Source organism: Oncorhynchus gorbuscha, linkage group LG15, assembly GCF_021184085.1.
Source record: "Oncorhynchus gorbuscha isolate QuinsamMale2020 ecotype Even-year linkage group LG15, OgorEven_v1.0, whole genome shotgun sequence".
NCBI lineage: Eukaryota > Metazoa > Chordata > Actinopteri > Salmoniformes > Salmonidae > Oncorhynchus > Oncorhynchus gorbuscha.
In genome coordinates, this window is record NC_060187.1 from 80,558,527 (window position 1) to 80,576,355 (window position 17,829).

Sequence of the window (17,829 nt, forward strand, 5' to 3'; positions counted from 1 at the left end):
AACCCTGCTATACACTATCCCCAAAAACCATCAGCCCATCCCATTACTTTGGCACTAAACGATCCTACAGCATTGCAAGCTGTCAGCCTGGTCGGATGGAACCCTTCTCTCAAAACTTCCTGTCGATCTTCTGCACTAAAATCTCACACACAAATATTTGCTGCTGCAACTACCATCTATCTTCTGTGATTTCCACTCCATCAGTGCAGTTGATCACCATGGCTATTACGCAATAAATCCAACCTTTCTAAAAACTAATCTTCTCTGGCTCTCACTCTTCAGGTCTACTCACTGGTGGCTTCCCAGTCGACTCACTCACCATTGGGCTATCCTCTACTCTCTTCACTGCCTCAGCATAGGAAACTTTCAGTCCCACGTGAACTCTGGCAATCTCAACCTGTATCCCTCTCACAGGGCACTTCAGATCCACAGCTGCATGGGAACCCCCACAGACAGTGCTTTCTCTATGCCAGCTGTACACTCCCTCTGACTACCCTCCTGCACATGTTTTACATTGTGGGATCTCCCTTGTGGGATCTCACTGCTGCAATATGTCCGAAACGTTGGCACTTAAAGCACCAAAGTGGGTTCGAAACAGGCCCTCGCAGAAAATCAAATATAACCTAACCAGACCTTATGAGGTAGAAACTCTGTGTCAAAGCTCAACAAAACTGACAGGGTATTGTCAGTCTCGCCATTGCCACCAGGTCTACGCCTCACCAGACGGCAGGCGTCACAAACACTAGGAATATTCCTTTTCATTTGATCCACCTCTATACTCAACACTATCACCCCTTTTAGCGGTACCCTGCTCCGGAGAGCAAAGCACACCACAGGTTGAGCCCCGGGCCGTGTGACTCGAAGTGCCTGCTCTTTCGCTGCAGGTAATCCTGGACTGGCTCATCCTCAGAGTGCTCACCACGGCTGTCTGACTCCATTTAGAGATCGTCAAGATTCTCAAGAGGGCATGAAGACCTATAAGTAATATTACTTGGTTTGTAATCAGGAGACATAGGTATGTGCACCTCGAACGAAGGTGTATACCCAGGAGACATACCTCTGATCTTAACAGCGCAATTCTTACGCTATCGCATCATCATACCTCCCGAAAAGAAGTAAACTGGACCTCTTTCCCTCCACCAATGCTCTGCTTACAGTCAGACTGAATACATGTAGGATCCTTCAATGGTTGTGTTCTTCCCATTACCTCATCCCTTACTTTTAACTCTCATGAATTATTGGCAATTAACATGCATTATGTTTATTGAAAATGACATGAAATCATTGACCATCCTCTGACCAGGTCGTTGTGCTCGAAGCCATGAATTGACCCTTTCCTTCATCATAAGTTGCAGCTTTCAAAGACTTGGCCTGTCTTGCTTGACCTGTCATGATATATTATTATATTGCTAGTTTGTTTTTTGCTCTTCAAGTGCTTTGAGACTCTATGGAAAGCGCTATAGAAATGTAATCAATTATTATTATTATAACCTAGACTGCATATTGTAAAAACATCACAAATTAAACAGACATTCAAGTATGCTTTTTATTGTCATGAAACCTTCTCTCATGGCTTCGCCTATTTGTTTTAATGGAAAGCAGATGTGAATATGACAGTGGCTGATTAGGAATACAAAAACTAAAATGGTGGTCATTCCTACATTTATCTGACTCTGGTTCATGACATGCTGACAACTGTAGACTTTCCCAAAAGCACATTGCCTAAACATAAACTGTACTGTAACAATTTGAAATCCTCATGGTCCCATTTGCTCCTGTTTTCCAAGTTATCATGGTGTGTGATGTTCATCTCCAGATCTGTGGACTGATGAATTCTCCAAACTTTTAAGTACCACTCCCTTCATGTGCTTCCTGCTCCTCTTGATTCCCACAAGTCTAACTATGAAACCAAACTTCCCACCTTCAGCACACTAGCCACACTAGCCACAGTTGGGTTCCTCCACTATGCTCACATTATTTCCTGCCCAGTGTGGAGTGAGGTCACTCCTCAGGTTGTTCCTCCGTATTCTGGTATGCGGCGACAGAGATGGCGCTGTAGGGGTTCAGGACCATCTGGGCACAGCGCACTATGGTGAACAGCAGGAAGGAACACAGTAGGAAGACAAAGAAGAGAGCAAAGCCCAGGTCCACATCCACCTCCATCCTGGCCACCGGCAGGAGAGGGTCCATGACTTATCGTATCCAATTGAGACTGATGCAGACTGACAAAGGTAAAAAAAAATATATATATATATATAGGTAGAAAACCTTTTTTTAAAGTGTCCTTTGCCACTTGGTGTTGGGCAACACTAGAATCCAAACTTTCTCTCTCTCGTCCGTCCTTTTGTATCTATCTACTTGTTCTAACAACATAGAATCGTAGCTTGTTCTAATGAAGGGTCTTAATGCTGTCTATGCTTCTCTAGAAGACGTCTTTAGTCTCTTCTCTTTCTATGTCGTGTTAGGATCTGTTTTCCTGCTCAGTTTAAGTTAAGTTGTGTGAATCTCCTCTTGCTTCAATGCCTTTCCCTCTGGACCATACTGCTCAGGGTCCAGCCCCCTCTCTCTCTCTCTCTGCTCTCTCTCTGCTCTCTCTCTGGTCTCTCTCTCTCTCCTGCTCTGTCTCCCCTCTCTCTCTCTCTCTCTCTCTCTCTCTCTCTCTCTCTCTCTCTCTCTCTCTGCTGTCTCCCCCCTCTCTCTCTGCTCTCTCTCTGGTCTCTCTCTGCTCTCTCTCTCTCTCCTGCTCTGTCTCCCCCCTCTCTCTCTCTCTCTCTCTCTCTCTCTCTCTCTCTCTCTCTTGCTGTCTCTCTCCTCCCCCCTCTCTCTCTTATTTGCATAGGGTTGATGTACTCTCCACTTGTGTGAGTGTCTCTCTAGTGGCATCAGAGTACAGGAAGCAATCTGCATCTTTTTGGTCAGGATCAGTTTCCACCACCGTCTCAAGTGAATTGCCACCAAGGCATCATATCCTTTTTCAATTCCTCTGCCTTCATTTTGTCCTGATCAGCTTTTCTTTCATTTTGATTGTTTTGTTTTGTTGTCAAACTAAGTCTATATTCTCTCTCTCTCTCCCTTTCTCCTTCTCTCGCTCTCCCTTTCTCTCCCTTTCTCTCTCTCTCGCTCTCCCTTTCTCTCTCTTTCTCTCTCTCTCTCTCTTTCTCTCTCTCTCTCTCTCTCTCTCTCTCTCTCTCTCTCTCTCTCTCTCTCTCTCTCTCTCTCTCTCTCTCTCTCTCTCTCTCTCTCTCTCTCTCTCTCTCTCTGCTAGCAGTCCTACTCAATGGCCCCTACTTTATCCCCCAATGTCCCTACCACCATACCCAATCCACTCTACTGTAGGCCAGCTATTCTACGGGCTTCAGCATGCAGAGGACATGTGTACTCACACCTGTGTCAGGTAATGGTATATCTATAGGAGGGTGAAGGTGCATTTCAGTGTTTAAACACCTCAGCAAAACACCAACACACAACACAGCTACAATGTCTCCTCTCCATACTGTATATACATATACATCCCTTTGGATGAACACACAGGCACAGAGGTCTAATGTACAGTCATGTGTTTGTTTACCCACAGATTGACAGTTGTTTGCTTTGTTTCTCCCTTCCACCCAAGTCTATGTTTCCAAGTTTACGTTTCCACCACAGGGTAGACATCATGCCACGTGCTGTACCCCCTAGTCCTGCCTCCTGCCCCTCCTGCTGGTTGTTGTTGCCTCCTGGGGAGTCCCAGAGCCCGGCCTGTTGCCCCCTGGACTGAGTCCTGCTGGCTGTTCTAATCTCAGTTACGGCCTGATAGTCACCAAACCCCTCTTTAACTATTCATGGGACACAGGTGCCAAGTGTGACTGAGTTCGTCCATCTGTTTGTCCATCCCCAGGGGGGTTGGGAGTGGTGTCCAGGAGGGGTGAAGAGAGGGAGGAAAGTGAGAGAGAGACAGAAAATGAAGGTGTAGGGAAATAATTATCATGTCATATTCATGTTCAGACCACTAATGATGTCACACCGAAGAGCGTAAGATGTCAGGAACATCCAGGTACGATCCCACCAGAGTGATACTACTGACCAACCTGAGAAGGAAGGAGTAATCCGATCTGCCCTACTCCAACACCTCCAGCATTCCATCCCATTTCACCCCCAGGCTGTGAACGAGAGAGGAGGAGGGGACGAGGGGAGAGGAAACTGATCCTTGGCCATAGATCTCTGTGTTTCTCTGACCACTGATAAAGTAGGAAGGGATGGTAATGGATACAACCCAATCAAGGCAGAGTTGGATTTTGTTTCTTTGCCAATTAAGTAACACAGACCACATGTAAAGAAGTGAATTGATGGATGACAGATGGATTGATATCACTTAATGAAGTTGCAGCAAGTTTAGAGCCTCTGCTGCATAATCGGTTGAAGTATATTATAATTGTGCGTCTTTGTTTACATGTGCGTGTACATAGGGAAGTAGAAACTAGTGCATCTTGGGTCTATCAGCTCTCTTCCTCTACCGGGTGTTCATCATGTTTTAATTTGAACCTTTATTTAACAAGGCAAGTCAGTTAAGTACACATTCTTATTTACAATGACAGCCTACCAGGGAACAGTGAGTTTACTGCCTTGTTTTGAGGCCAAACATCATATTTGTACTTTGTCAGGTTGGGGATTCAATCCAGCAACCTTTTGGTTATTGGCTCAACGCTCTAACCGCTAGGCTACCTACCACCCCAGGATGTGTTGTATACTAGACCACTTGTCCTAAAGCAGTGTCTAGTGTTCTTCATGTGTACTAGACCACTTGTCCTACAGCAGTGTCTAGTGTTCATCATGTGTACTAGACCACTTGTCCTACAGCAGTGTCTAGTGTTCTTCATGTGTACTAGACCACTTGTCCTACAGCAGTGTCTAGTGTTCATCATGTGTACTAGACCACTTGTCCTATAGCAGTGTCTAGTGTTCATCATGTGTACTACACCACTTGTCCTACAGCAGTGTCTAGTTTTCTTCATGTGTACTACACCACTTGTCCTATAGCAGTGTCTAGTGTTCATCATGTGTACTACACCACTTGTCCTACAGCAGTGTCTAGTGTTCTTCATGTGTACTACACCACTTGTCCTACAGCAGTGTCTAGTGTTCATCATGTGTACTACACCACTTGTCCTACAGCAGTGTCTAGTGTTCATCATGTGTACTACACCACTTGTCCTACAGCAGTGTCTAGTGTTCTTCATGTGTACTACACCACTTGTCCTACAGCAGTGTCTAGTGTTCATCATGTGTACTACACCACTTGTCCTACAGCAGTGTCTAGTGTTCATCATGTGTACTACACCACTTGTCCTACAGCAGTGTCTAGTGTTCATCATGTGTACTACACCACTTGTCCTACAGCAGTGTCTAGTGTTCATCATGTGTACTACACCACTTGTCCTACAGCAGTGTCTAGTGTTCTTCATGTGTACTACATCACTTGTCCTATAGCAGTGTCTAGTGTTCATCATGTGTACTACACCACTTGTCCTACAGCAGTGTCTAGTGTTCATCATGTGTACTACACCACTTGTCCTACAGCAGTGTCTAGTGTTCATCATGTGTACTACACCACTTGTCCTACAGCAGTGTCTAGTGTTCATCATGTGTACTACACCACTTGTCTTACAGCAGTGTCTAGTGTTCATCATGTGTACTACACCACTTGTCCTACAGCAGTGTCTAGTGTTCATCATGTGTACTACACCACTTGTCCTACAGCAGTGTCTAGTGTTCATCATGTGTACTACACCACTTGTCCTACAGCAGTGTCTAGTGTTCATCATGTGTACTACACCACTTGTCCTACAGCAGTGTCTAGTGTTCATCATTGTCCACCACTTGTCTTACAGCAGTGTCTAGTGTTCATCATGTGTACTACACCACTTGTCTTACAGCAGTGTCTAGTGTTCATCATGTGTACTACACCACTTGTCCTACAGCAGTGTCTAGTGTTCATCATGTGTACTACACCACTTGTCCTACAGCAGTGTCTAGTGTTCATCATGTGTACTACACCACTTGTCCTACAGCAGTGTCTAGTGTTCATCATGTGTACTACACCACTTGTCTTACAGCAGTGTCTAGTGTTCATCATGTGTACTACACCACTTGTCTTACAGCAGTGTCTAGTGTTCATCATGTACTACACCACTTGTCTAGTGTTCATCATGTGTACTACACCACTTGTCCTATAGTAGTGTCTAGTGTTCATCATGTGTACTACACCACTTGTCTTACAGCAGTGTCTAGTGTTCATCATGTGTACTACACCACTTGTCCTATAGTAGTGTCTAGTGTTCATCATGTGTACTACACCACTTGTCCTACAGCAGTGTCTAGTGTTCATCATGTGTACTACACCACTTGTCCTATAGTAGTGTCTAGTGTTCATCATGTGTACTACACCACTTGTCCTACAGCAGTGTCTAGTGTTCATCATGTGTACTACACCACTTGTCCTATAGCAGTGTCTAGTGTTCATCATGTGTACTACACCACTTGTCCTACAGCAGTGTCTAGTGTTCATCATGTGTACTACACCACTTGTCCTACAGCAGTGTCTAGTGTTCATCATGTGTACTACACCACTTGTCCTACAGCAGTGTCTAGTGTTCTTCATGTGTACTACACCAGTGTGAACATCACACTGACCCAAGCAACATCATCATTCAACTCCTTTATTTTGATGCTTAATGTATTTACAGCTGAATTCAGACAAGCAACACACACACACACACACACACACACACACACACACACACACACACACACACACACACACACACACACACACACACACACACACACACACACACACACACACACACACACACACACACACACACACACACACACAGGCCTTCCACTGGCAAGGAATGTGCAGGGCTGATTTCATAATCACATTGTTCGGACTATACAGTCTTCAATTACAAATTGTGTGACATGTTCATGGAGGTATCTGATTGGTCTCAGACTGAGGGGGGGACAGGATCTTCTTTTTTTCCTGGTTCAGTGGTCGTGTTGAGGGCCACGTCCTGTTTCAGCTCCTTCCCTGGCTCCATAGTCCTACATGTCAGAGGGCACAGGCAGTCCGACTCATCAATGGAACTACATGGCATAAAAGCTCATTGATCCTGCTGTATGTCATACTCTCCCTGTTTGCACTGTATTTTGTAGAAGTTTACTCAACCATCCAGCAGAGTGATACACTAAATAACTGCATGGATTTGTTCTTGTTGGGAAACATCTCAATGGTAGGTCAGAAAGACAGAAAGACAGACTGACAAAGACAGACAGACAGACTGACTTACTAAAAGACTGACTGACTTACTGAAAGACTGACTGACTGACTGACTGACTGACTGACTGACTGACTGACTGACTGACTGACTGACTGACTGAAAGACTGACTGACTGACTGACTGACTGACTTACTGAAAGACTGACTGACTGAAAGACTGACTGACTGACTGACTTACTGAAAGACTGACTGACTGACAGACTGACAGACTAAAAATAAAATGAAGAAAAGCCAACAAAAGAAGAAATCCATAATCTATTATAATAATAATTCATAGGCTTCAAAGTACAGTAAAAGTCCAAGTAAACAACAAGCGAGGAGTAATGCCTGGTGAATGTTCTGGAGGGAATGATGGAGTGAACAGATCAATGACTCAACAGAGGAGTGTGACGTAGAAACCCACTGGGCACAGACGACGTTCCACGTCCACGTGGAAACAACATTGATTCAGCCAGTGTCTCCTGACCCCTCCTGTCTCAGTCTCCAGTATTTATGCTGCAGTAGTTTATGTGTCGGGGGGGCTAGGGTCAGGCTGTTATATCTGGAGGACTTCTCCTGTCTTATCCGGAGTCCTGTGTGAATTTAAGTATGCTCTCTCTAATTATTTCTTTCTCTCTCTCGGAGGACCTGAGCCCTAGGACCATGCCTCAGGACTACCTGGCATGATGACTCCTTGCTGTCCCCAGTCCACTAGGCCGTGCTGCTGCTCCAGTTTCAACTATTCTGCCTGCGGCTATGGAACCCTGACCTGTTCACCGGACGTGCTACCTGTCCCAGACCTGCTGTTTTCAACTCTCTAGAGAAAGCAGGAGTGGTAGAGATACTCTTAATGATCGGCTATGAAAAGCCAACTGATTTACTCCTGAGGTGCTGACTTGCTGCACCCTCGACAACTACTGAGATTATTATTATTTGACCATGCTGGTCATTTATGAACATTTGAACATCTTGGCCATGTTCTGTTATAATCTCCACACGGCACAGCCAGGTTTCTTCCTAGGTTTTGGCCTTTATATGGAGTTTTTCCTAGCCACCGTGCTTCCACACCTGCATTGCTTGCTGTTTAGGGTTTTAGGCTGGGTTTCTGTACAGCACTTTGAGATATCAGCTGATGTAAGAAGGGCTTTATAAATACATTTGATTTGATTTGAACCTGTGTGTGCCCAGTAGGAAGTTACAGCATTAAAAAGCTATTGAGAGGGAGAAAATGTGCTATATTAGTACAACACTGGATTTAAAGACACAACAATCTACTTTAAACAAATGAGTTGTGAAATTTCCTAGAATAACAGGATTACAGGAATGGATTAGGATTCTTTAGGATAACACGTGATGTTGGAATTTCTAGAGTCCCAGTCCAAAAAACAACTCCTAGACCACCTTGGTGTTTGCAGATCTTAAGGAATTAGATTAGTAAGTAAAATGGCTAAAAGTAAAACGAGCTCAATTGAGCCCGATTTTAACGATACATCTACGCGCTTTCTTCAGATCTGGAGGCTACACACCTACGTTTAGGGGTGCTAGGAGTTATCTCTAGCCAGGGACAGAAGGCAGATGATGGGGAGTAGAATCAGGGATTTGGGTTAAAGGGGTGAAGGTCAAAGGTCATAATCTGATTGGTGACCTGGGCACGGGAGCGGGCCGGACACTGGGCAGGACGTCCCAGCTAGAGGTGGAGCTGTTGTGATGAAAACACAGTGTCATGTGACCAGGAAACACAAACGATCACATCACAGACAGACACAATCATGTTAAAAGGGCAACAATCATGCGAACCGACCCTTTATCATTTTCCTCTGCACGTTTTCTAGATGTGAAATAATGAGATAGTTATTGGCAGTATGGTGTGGGCTGGCTGAACCTTTGCCATATTCCTTACACCTAGCCAATCATCTCAGCTCTTTAGTCTCATTCCTAACCATGTGTCTTTAGCATTAAGCCTGGCAAGCGAAGGCTGTTGGTTCTAAATCTAAAGTGCATAATGTAGGGACAAAGGGTAGATTAAGAAGTGAGCAATTATCACAAAGTCAGAGCAACAATCAGACGGTAGAGGATGATGTTGCCACTGATCTAATGTCAGTTTTTTTATTTTACCTCCTGATGGTTACGGTTAGGATTGGAGTAACAAACCGATCCTAGACCTGAGCAAATAGGCCAAGGAATCTACCAATCACTGGTGGTTAACATAGTAATGTTATTTTTGATCAGGGTTGGAATTACACATTGACTCTAAGAGGTACACTGATGCCCACGTTGATGTTTTCTTTTTTTACAATTCAAGGGGTGCCAAAACACTTTGGGGGGAGAAACTTTTAGTATAGGCGTGGCTAGCATCTCCAGACATCCCTGTAATTAGAACCCTGTCACAGAGAACACTGGCAGTAGTATTCATTTGGTTTATGAACATGTAGTATTGGACATGGACGCAGTAGGTATCAGGTATTATGGAGGATTCCACCTGTTTACCAAGACCCTTTCATTAAGCAGGTGTTTGAAAAATCTGCCCAGAGAAATGTGAAGATTGAGACACCAAGAACAAAAAGAAACCCAGGACATTTTGGATCAAATCATACCACAGTTTCATATGATAAACACAGGTAACCAGGTAACCAGCACAACAGAAATCTGGTTGACCATACTGTTTTCTACTTCAGATAACTCTGTAGTTGGTTTAATCAGAAACAGAATAGCCCACAGGCAGGCTAGTAAGCTAAGAAACCCCATTTAACAGCTCAGTGCCTTACCGTATAGTCTTCACTATGAAGCGAATGATGACAGCCACACCAACACAGCCACACAGAGCTCCTATTACTATCGCTGTGATCTCTCCTGAGACAGACAGAGAAATATTCCAACTAGTACATCAAACATGAAAAGATAGCCATTGACCAGAGGCCTACTCTAATAATGAATCAGCTATGAAGGTCCACATCTTACCGGCAGTGTACACCTTCACTGATTCTGCAAGTGGGAGAAGGAACATGTTATTTAGAGATTGTCTTATTACCTGTACGTCTGTCATAAGGCCTACATAATAACAGGCTTGACATGATCATAACGGTTTGACATGATCGTGATGTCATGACAGAGGGTTCATGTAAAAATACTGCTACTTTGTTTATGCAGTCGATAATTCAGTTGGAATTAATGTTCAATCAACATCTAGTAGAACTACAGGTAAATGATCGTACGTCTACAGTGTGTTCTGTAGTCTTTGGAATGAGTGTTGTCTACCAGTAGAACTACAGGTAAATGATCGTACGTCTACAGTGTGTTCTGTAGTCTTTGGAATGAGTGTTGTCTACCAGTAGAACTACAGGTAAATGATCATACGTCTACAGTGTGTTCTGTAGTCTTTGGAATGAGTGTTGTCTGCCAGTAGAACTACAGGGAAATGATCGTACGTCTACAGTGTGTTCTGTAGTCTTTGGAATGAGTGTTGTCTACCAGTAGAACTACAGGTAAATGATCATACGTCTACAGTGTGTTCTGTAGTCTTTGGAATGAGTGTTGTCTACCAGTAGAACTACAGGTAAATGATCGTACGTCTACAGTGTGTTCTGTAGTCTTTGGAATGAGTGTTGTCTACCAGTAGAACTACAGGGAAATGATCATACGTCTACAGTGTGTTCTGTAGTCTTTGGAATGAGTGTTGTCTGCCAGTAGAACTACAGGGAAATGATCGTACGTCTACAGTGTGTTCTGTAGTCTTTGGAATGAGTGTTGTCTACCAGTAGAACTACAGGGAAATGATCGTACGTCTACAGTGTGTTCTGTAGTCTTTGGAATGAGTGTTGTCTACCAGTAGAACTACAGGGAAATGATCATACGTCTACAGTGTGTTCTGTAGTCTTTGGAATGAGTGTTGTCCACGGGAGGCTGGTGGTACCTAAATTGGGGAGGATGGGCAGAATGGAATTATATCAAACACACGGTTTCCATGAGTTTGATACCATTCCATTCACACCACCCCAGCCATTATTTTAAGCCGTCCTCCTCTCACCAGCCTCCTATGGTGTTGTCATAGGCCACCCTATCAGTTTTTCACAAATTCCTTCTCTTTTGTCTGTGTTCCACTCTCTCTCTCTTGCTCTCACTTTTGCCTTCTCTCGCTCTACCTTTCTCTCTCTCCATTTCTTTCTCTCTGTCTCTCTTCCGCTCTCTATCACCCCCTCTCTCTCCATTTCTCCCTTTCATTCTCTGTCTCTCTCTTCCTCTCTCACTCCCTCTCTCTCTCTTCCTCTCTTGTCATGTGACAACAACAGTGTCAGTGTTTAGAGACGAGATTTAGCAAAAACGAATCAGCCATCTCGTAAACAGAGCTCCCCCTCATTTACAGCTCCTCTTTCTCTTCCCCACTACCACTCTCTCTCTTTCTCTCTATCACTCCCTCAAATCCCCCCTCTCTCTTTTCCTCTGTCCCGCCACCTCTATCCCCCTCTCTATCTCTTTCACAGTCAGTAACCCTTGACATTCCCACAGTTCTCACCACATTCCTCTCTTTAGTGTTTAACGCTAGCCTTCCTCCACATGTCCACCCCGAGAGCTCCTCACCGTGTCCACTAATACTGTTTGGTGAAATGTTATTAGTGGTCACGGTACAAGGCTAGCCCGCCCCATGCCCTTCCTGCTGATGCTGCTGTTAGCTACGAGGCTAGCCTGCCTCATGCCCTTCCTGCTGATGCTGCTGTTAGCTACGAGGCTAGCCTGCCTCATGCCCTTCCTGCTGATGCTGCTGTTAGCTACGAGGCTAGCCTGCCTCATGCCCTTCCTGCTGATGCTGCTGTTAGCTACGAGGCTAGCCTGCCTCATGCCCTTCCTGCTGATGCTGCTGTTAGCTACGAGGCTAGCCTGCCCCATGCCCTTCCTGCTGATGCTGCTGTTAGCTACGAGGCTAGCCTGCCTCATGCCCTTCCTGCTGATGCTGAAGTTAGCTACGAGGCTAGCCCGCCTCATGCCCTTCCTGCTGATGCTGAAGTTAGCTACGAGGCTAGCCCGCCCCATGCCTTTCCTGCTGATGTTAGCTACGAGGCTAGCTCGCCCCATGCCCTTCCTGCTGATGCTGCTGTTACGTACGAGGCTAGCCCGCCCCATGCCCTTCCTGCTGATGCTGCTGTTAGGTACGAGGCTTGCCCACCCCATGCCCTTTCTGCTGTTGCTGCTGTTAGCTACGAGGCTAGCCCGCCCCATGCCCTTCCTGCTGATGCTGCTGTTAGGTACGAGGCTTGCCCGCCCCATGCCCTTCCTGCTGATGCTGCTGTTAGCTACGAGGCTAGCCCGCCCCATGCCCTTTCTGCTGGTGCTGCTGTTAGCTACGAGGCTGTTGGTTCTGTTAGAGAACCCCCCCGACCTAATGGGAAGGATGAGAGGATGGTCCGGTCGTTAAGTGGTTGGGGTGTACGGTAGTTGTCCTGCATGACGACGCGGTCAGCGTCCTCCTTACTGGCATACAGCACTGTCTCCAGCTTCATCAGCTGAGGAAGAAGGGAGGACAGAGAGGAAGAGAAGAGGAAAGAGAGAAGTAAAGAGGGGAGGAAGAGAGGAAAGATGGTGAAGAGGAGGAAGACAAGAGGGAAGAGGGGGAGAAAAGAAGAGGAGGACATAGTGATGCTTTGAATTCAAGCATAAGTGTATCACCATCACACACACACCACACACCTTCCCTCACCTGTGTGTGTGAGATTTTGACGGTCTCTGTGAAGAGGGTCCAGAGGACACTCTGGAAGCAGGGAGGAGTGGTGAGAGAGCCATTGTATCGGTAGTACCGCCCCAGGTCAGAGGGCAGGAGGGCCTGGACATCAAAGGCTGGGATGGACACACTCTGACCTGACCACGTAGGGAGGAATTGAGGGGTGGATGGACAGATGACAGTTAAAGGAGATGTACAGGGTTGGACTCCTGGGGGCACATAGTGGTGCTGTTTGGCACTTGCATAAGAAATCAGAGAATCCCCATAAACTACTGTAGTCGTGGTAACATTGCTAGAAGGTAACTGTAGTAATAATGCTGATTGGTTAAGGTGTACTTTGATTAAGCTACGTGGGGCAGCAGGTAGCCTAGTGGTTAGAGTGTTGGACTAGTAACCAAACGGTTGCAAGATCGAATCCCCGAGCTGACAAGGTAAAAGTCTGTTGTTCTGCCTCTGAACAAGCCAGTTAACCCACTGTTCTTAGGCTGTCATTGAAAATAAGAATTTGTTCTTAACTGACTTGCCTAGTTAAATAAAGGTCAATAATAATTACCAGCTGTCTCACCTGCATGTCTGATGCGACCCAGGTAGTTGAGAATGTTCCAAAAGGCCTGGTTAGCCTCCTCACCTGTCTGACAGATCACACATCTTCCCTTTTGGTCAAGTGTGCAGGCTTTACTATACATTCACAAAGCCTTTCTTACTAATCTGGTGATGTGTACATTTTACAACTGAAGAAATAAAACGTAAATAAAGGGAATTTGTAACCTATTGTAAAAATACAACTCTTTTGAAGTATGTAATGTATCCAGTGGTTGATGTGACTGTCAGTTAGTTATGATGTAACAGTCCTACCTCTATGAGGACTCCCAGGACTGCCAGTCCATCCTGCTGGGTCATAGCCACTGACATGTTAGGGTACAGGTCTGAGTTGTAGTGCACCACATGCAGCTACACAGAGGGGAACATGGTTAGTGTGTGTGTGGTTGTGTGTGTGTGTGTGTGTGTGTGTGTGTGTGTGTGTGTGTGTGTGTGTGTGTGTGTGTGTGCGTGCGTGCGTGCGTGCGTGCGTGCGTGCGTGCGTGCGTGCGTGCGTGCGTGCGTGCGTGTGTGTGTGCATGGCAGTGTCTAATTTTTAGAAAATCCCTCTTGAGTTTGAATGAAAAGTGCTACTATATTCGTTTACATAAGGGTCAGATGGGAGAAAGAGAGTGAGGGAGAGGGAATGAGAGAGTGATAGAAAGAGGGAGGGGGGATATGCTGGCTCATTGAAACTCTTTGAGAGGGAGGGAGTAGGGGAGGGTGGAGAGATAAACACTAATTGTTTGTCTTTATGTAATAGTGTGTAACCAGAGCACGGAGCCTCTCCTTCATGTTTTCAAACTCTCGCTCTCACAAATTCTCACTTTCTCTCTCTCTCTCTCACTGTCCCTCCCTCTCTCTTACTCTCTTTCTCACTGTCCCTCCCTCTCTTTCTTTCTTTCTCTCTCTCTCTCTCTCTCTCTCTCTCTCTCTCTCTCTCTCTCTCTCTCTCTCTCTCTCTCTCTCTCTCTCTCTCTCTCTCTCTCTCTCTCTCTCTCTCTCTCTCTCTCTCTCTCTCTCTCTCTCTCTCGCCATCCCTCACTCCATTACCTCTCCACCTATTTTTTGCAGATCCACTGCATGTTCTACATTCCCTTCCCACAGAGAATTGGACAGTGTTTCAAATTCCAAAAGTGTGTGTGTGTGTGTGTGTGTGTGTGTGTGTGTGTGTGTGTGTGTGTGTGTGTGTGTGTGTGTGTGTGTGTGTGTGTGTGTGTGTGTGTGTGTGCACGTGCGCGTGCGCGTGCACGTGTGTGTGTGTGTGTGTGTGTGTGTGTGTGTGTGTGTGTGTGTGTGTGTGTGTGTGTGTGTGTGTGTGTGTGTGTGTGTGTGTGTGTGTGTGTGTGTGTGTGTGTGTGTGTGTGTGTGTGTGTGTGTGTGTGTGTGTTTTTTTTTTGGGTAGAGTAAATACACTGCTAACCTGAGAAAGTTGGTTCCCCTTCCTATGTATACTGTAGGTGTTTGAGAGGCTTTTATTTGACATGCTTTCTAATCTTGAAGTCTTTACAACAATTTCAATCAGATTTAATTCCACTCCCCATTTGATGAACATCATTCAAACACTTGTTCTCCAATAACCTTTCTTTTCAAGATTGTTTTCCTACTATGACTAGTGTTAACCAGATGAGCTGAGAGGTTTCTGTTTAGTGTTTCTGTATAATATTTAATGGGATTATAGTTTGTTTTCTCCTACTATGACTAGTGTTAACCAGATGAGCTGAGAGGTTGCTGTTTAGTGTTTCTGTATAATATTTAATGGGATTATAGTTTGTTTTCTCCTACTATGACTAGTGTTAACCAGATGAGCTGAGAGGTTGCTGTTTAGTGTTTCTGTATAATATTTAATGGGATTATAGTTTGTTTTCTCCTACTATGACTAGTGTTAACCAGATGAGCTGAGAGGTTGCTGTTTAGTGTTTCTGTATAATATTTAATGGGATTATAGTATGGTTTCTCAACTGAAGTGCTTAATACTGCAATCTACCTGGATATACAGCATGGCACGTACGCATGTCCTTACACATGCAGGCTTCCAAACTCTCACCCACCAACACACCCCACTCCCTCCAAACACACACACAGTCCCTCACCTCTGCTGCGGAGCTCTGACCGTTGATGGTGTGTTCACTGCCCCCGGCCTCCGGGGCTCCATTGCCCCAGTGCAGGTGCATCTGGACGGCCGTGAACTGCCAGGGCAGCCCCCCTAAACCCATCCAGCTTGGGAGAGGAACCACCACTGTGATGGAGAGAAAGCATGGTTGCTGTAGTTTAGTTTAGTTTATTTTAGTTTAGTTTATTTTATTTTTTACAGGGACAGTGCACATTAATCAACGTTTCAGTAAAAGTGCCGGTTTTAGCCAGCCGGCTAATTTTCAACCGCAGTCCCTGTAGTTACCTGTATGTATGTTGTTAGTGATGGAGTCAGCATGGTTGCTGTAGTTACCTGTATGTATATTGTTAGTGATGGAGTCAGCATGGTTGCTGTAGTTACCTGTATGTTGTTAGTGATGGTGTCAGCATGGTTGCTGTAGTTCCCTGTATGTTGTTAGTGATGGTGTCAGCATGGTTGCTGTAGTTACCTGTATGTTGTTAGTGATGGAGTCAACATGGTTGCTGTAGTTACCTGTATGTATGTTGTTAGTGATGGAGTCAGCATGGTTGCTGTAGTTACCTGTATGTTGTTAGTGATGGAGTCAACATGGTTGCTGTAATTACCTATATGTATGTTGTTAGTGATGGAGTCAACGTGGTTGCTGTAGTTACCTGTATGTTGTTAGTGATGGAGTCAACATGGTTGCTGTAGTTACCTGTATGTATGTTGTTAGTGATGGAGTCAGCATGGTTGCTGTAGTTACCTGTATGTTGTTAGTGATGGAGTCAACATGGTTGCTGTAATTACCTGTATGTATGTTGTTAGTGATGGAGTCAGCATGGTTGCTGTAGTTACCTGTATGTTGTTAGTGATGGAGTCAACGTGGTTGCTGTAGTTACCTGTATGTTGTTAGTGATGGAGTCAACATGGTTGCTGTAGTTACCTGTATGTATGTTGTTAGTGATGGAGTCAGCATGGTTGCTGTAGTTACCTGTATGTTGTTAGTGATGGAGTCAACATGGTTGCTGTAGTTACCTGTATGTATGTTGTTAGTGATGGAGTCAACGTGGTTGCTGTAGTTACCTGTATGTTGTTAGTGATGGAGTCAACATGGTTGCTGTAGTTACCTGTATGTATGTTGTTAGTGATGGAGTCAGCATGGTTGCTGTAGTTATGTGTATGTTGTTAGTGATGGAGTCAGCATGGTTGCTGTAGTTATAAAAAATAAAATAATATAAATAGTTACCTGTATGTATGTTGTTAGTGATGGAGTCAGAATGGTTGCTGTAGTTACCTGTATGTTGTTTGTGATGGAGTCAGCATGGTTGCTGTAGTTACCTGTATGTATGTTGTTAGTGATGGAGTCAGCATGGTTGCTGTAGTTACCTGTATGTATTTTGTTAGTGATGGAGTCAGCGTGGTTGCTGTAGTTACCTGTATGTATGTTGTTAGTGATGGAGTCAGAATGGTTGCTGTAGTTACCTGTATGTTGTTAGTGATGGAGTCAGCATGGTTGCTGTAGTTACCTGTATGTATGTTGTTAGTGATGGAGTCAGCATGGTTGCTGTAGTTACCTGTATGTTGTTAGTGATGGAGTCAGCATGGTTGCTGTAGTTACCTGTATGTATGTTGTTAGTGATGGTCAGCGTGGTTGCTGTAGTTACCTATATTTTGTTAGTGATGGAGTCAGCATGGTTGCTGTAGTTACCTGTATGTATGTTGTTAGTGATGGAATCAGCATGGTTGCTGTAGTTACCTGTATGTATGTTGTTAGTGATGGAGTCAGCATGGTTGCTGTAGTCACCTGTATGGCTGTTGTTTGTGATGGAGTCAGCATGGTTGCTGTAGTTACCTGTATGTTGTTAGTGATGGAGTCAGCATGGTTGCTGTAGTTACCTGTATGTATGTTGTTAGTGATGGAGTCAGCATGGTTGCTGTCGTTACCTGTATGGCTGTTGTTAGTGAGGGAGTCAGCATGGTTGCTGTAGTTACCTGTATGTATGTTGTTAGTGATGGAGTCAGCATGGTTGCTGTCGTTACCTGTATGGCTGTTGTTAGTGATGGAGTCAGCATGGTTGCTGTAGTTACCTGTATGTTGTTAGTGATGGAGTCAGCATGGTTGCTGTGGTTACCTGTATGTATGTTGTT

The 17,829-nt window shown here is 44.9% G+C and overlaps 1 protein-coding gene across 3 annotated transcripts in view; it reads right to left on the reverse strand.

Annotated features, from left to right (window-relative positions):
- Positions 1 to 6,688: 6,688 nt before the first annotated feature.
- The window catches only part of LOC123998186 (carbonic anhydrase 14-like), a 78,932-nt gene continuing 67,791 nt past the window's right edge, over positions 6,689 to 17,829 (reverse strand). For 2 of the 3 annotated variants that reach the window (XM_046303194.1, XM_046303195.1), the window contains 9 exons: positions 15,680 to 15,825; positions 13,863 to 13,958; positions 13,573 to 13,639; positions 12,987 to 13,144; positions 12,669 to 12,792; positions 10,256 to 10,279; positions 10,063 to 10,147; positions 8,943 to 8,996; positions 6,689 to 7,083 (listed from right to left, as the gene is read on the reverse strand). In XM_046303194.1, the coding sequence (XP_046159150.1) occupies positions 6,987 to 7,083; positions 8,943 to 8,996; positions 10,063 to 10,147; positions 10,256 to 10,279; positions 12,669 to 12,792; positions 12,987 to 13,144; positions 13,573 to 13,639; positions 13,863 to 13,958; positions 15,680 to 15,825 (851 nt within the window). In that variant the 3' untranslated portion in view covers positions 6,689 to 6,986. The remainder of the gene's footprint in view (positions 7,084 to 8,942; positions 8,997 to 10,062; positions 10,148 to 10,255; positions 10,280 to 12,668; positions 12,793 to 12,986; positions 13,145 to 13,572; positions 13,640 to 13,862; positions 13,959 to 15,679; positions 15,826 to 17,829) is intronic. The other variant, XM_046303196.1, reaches the window with a different exon arrangement.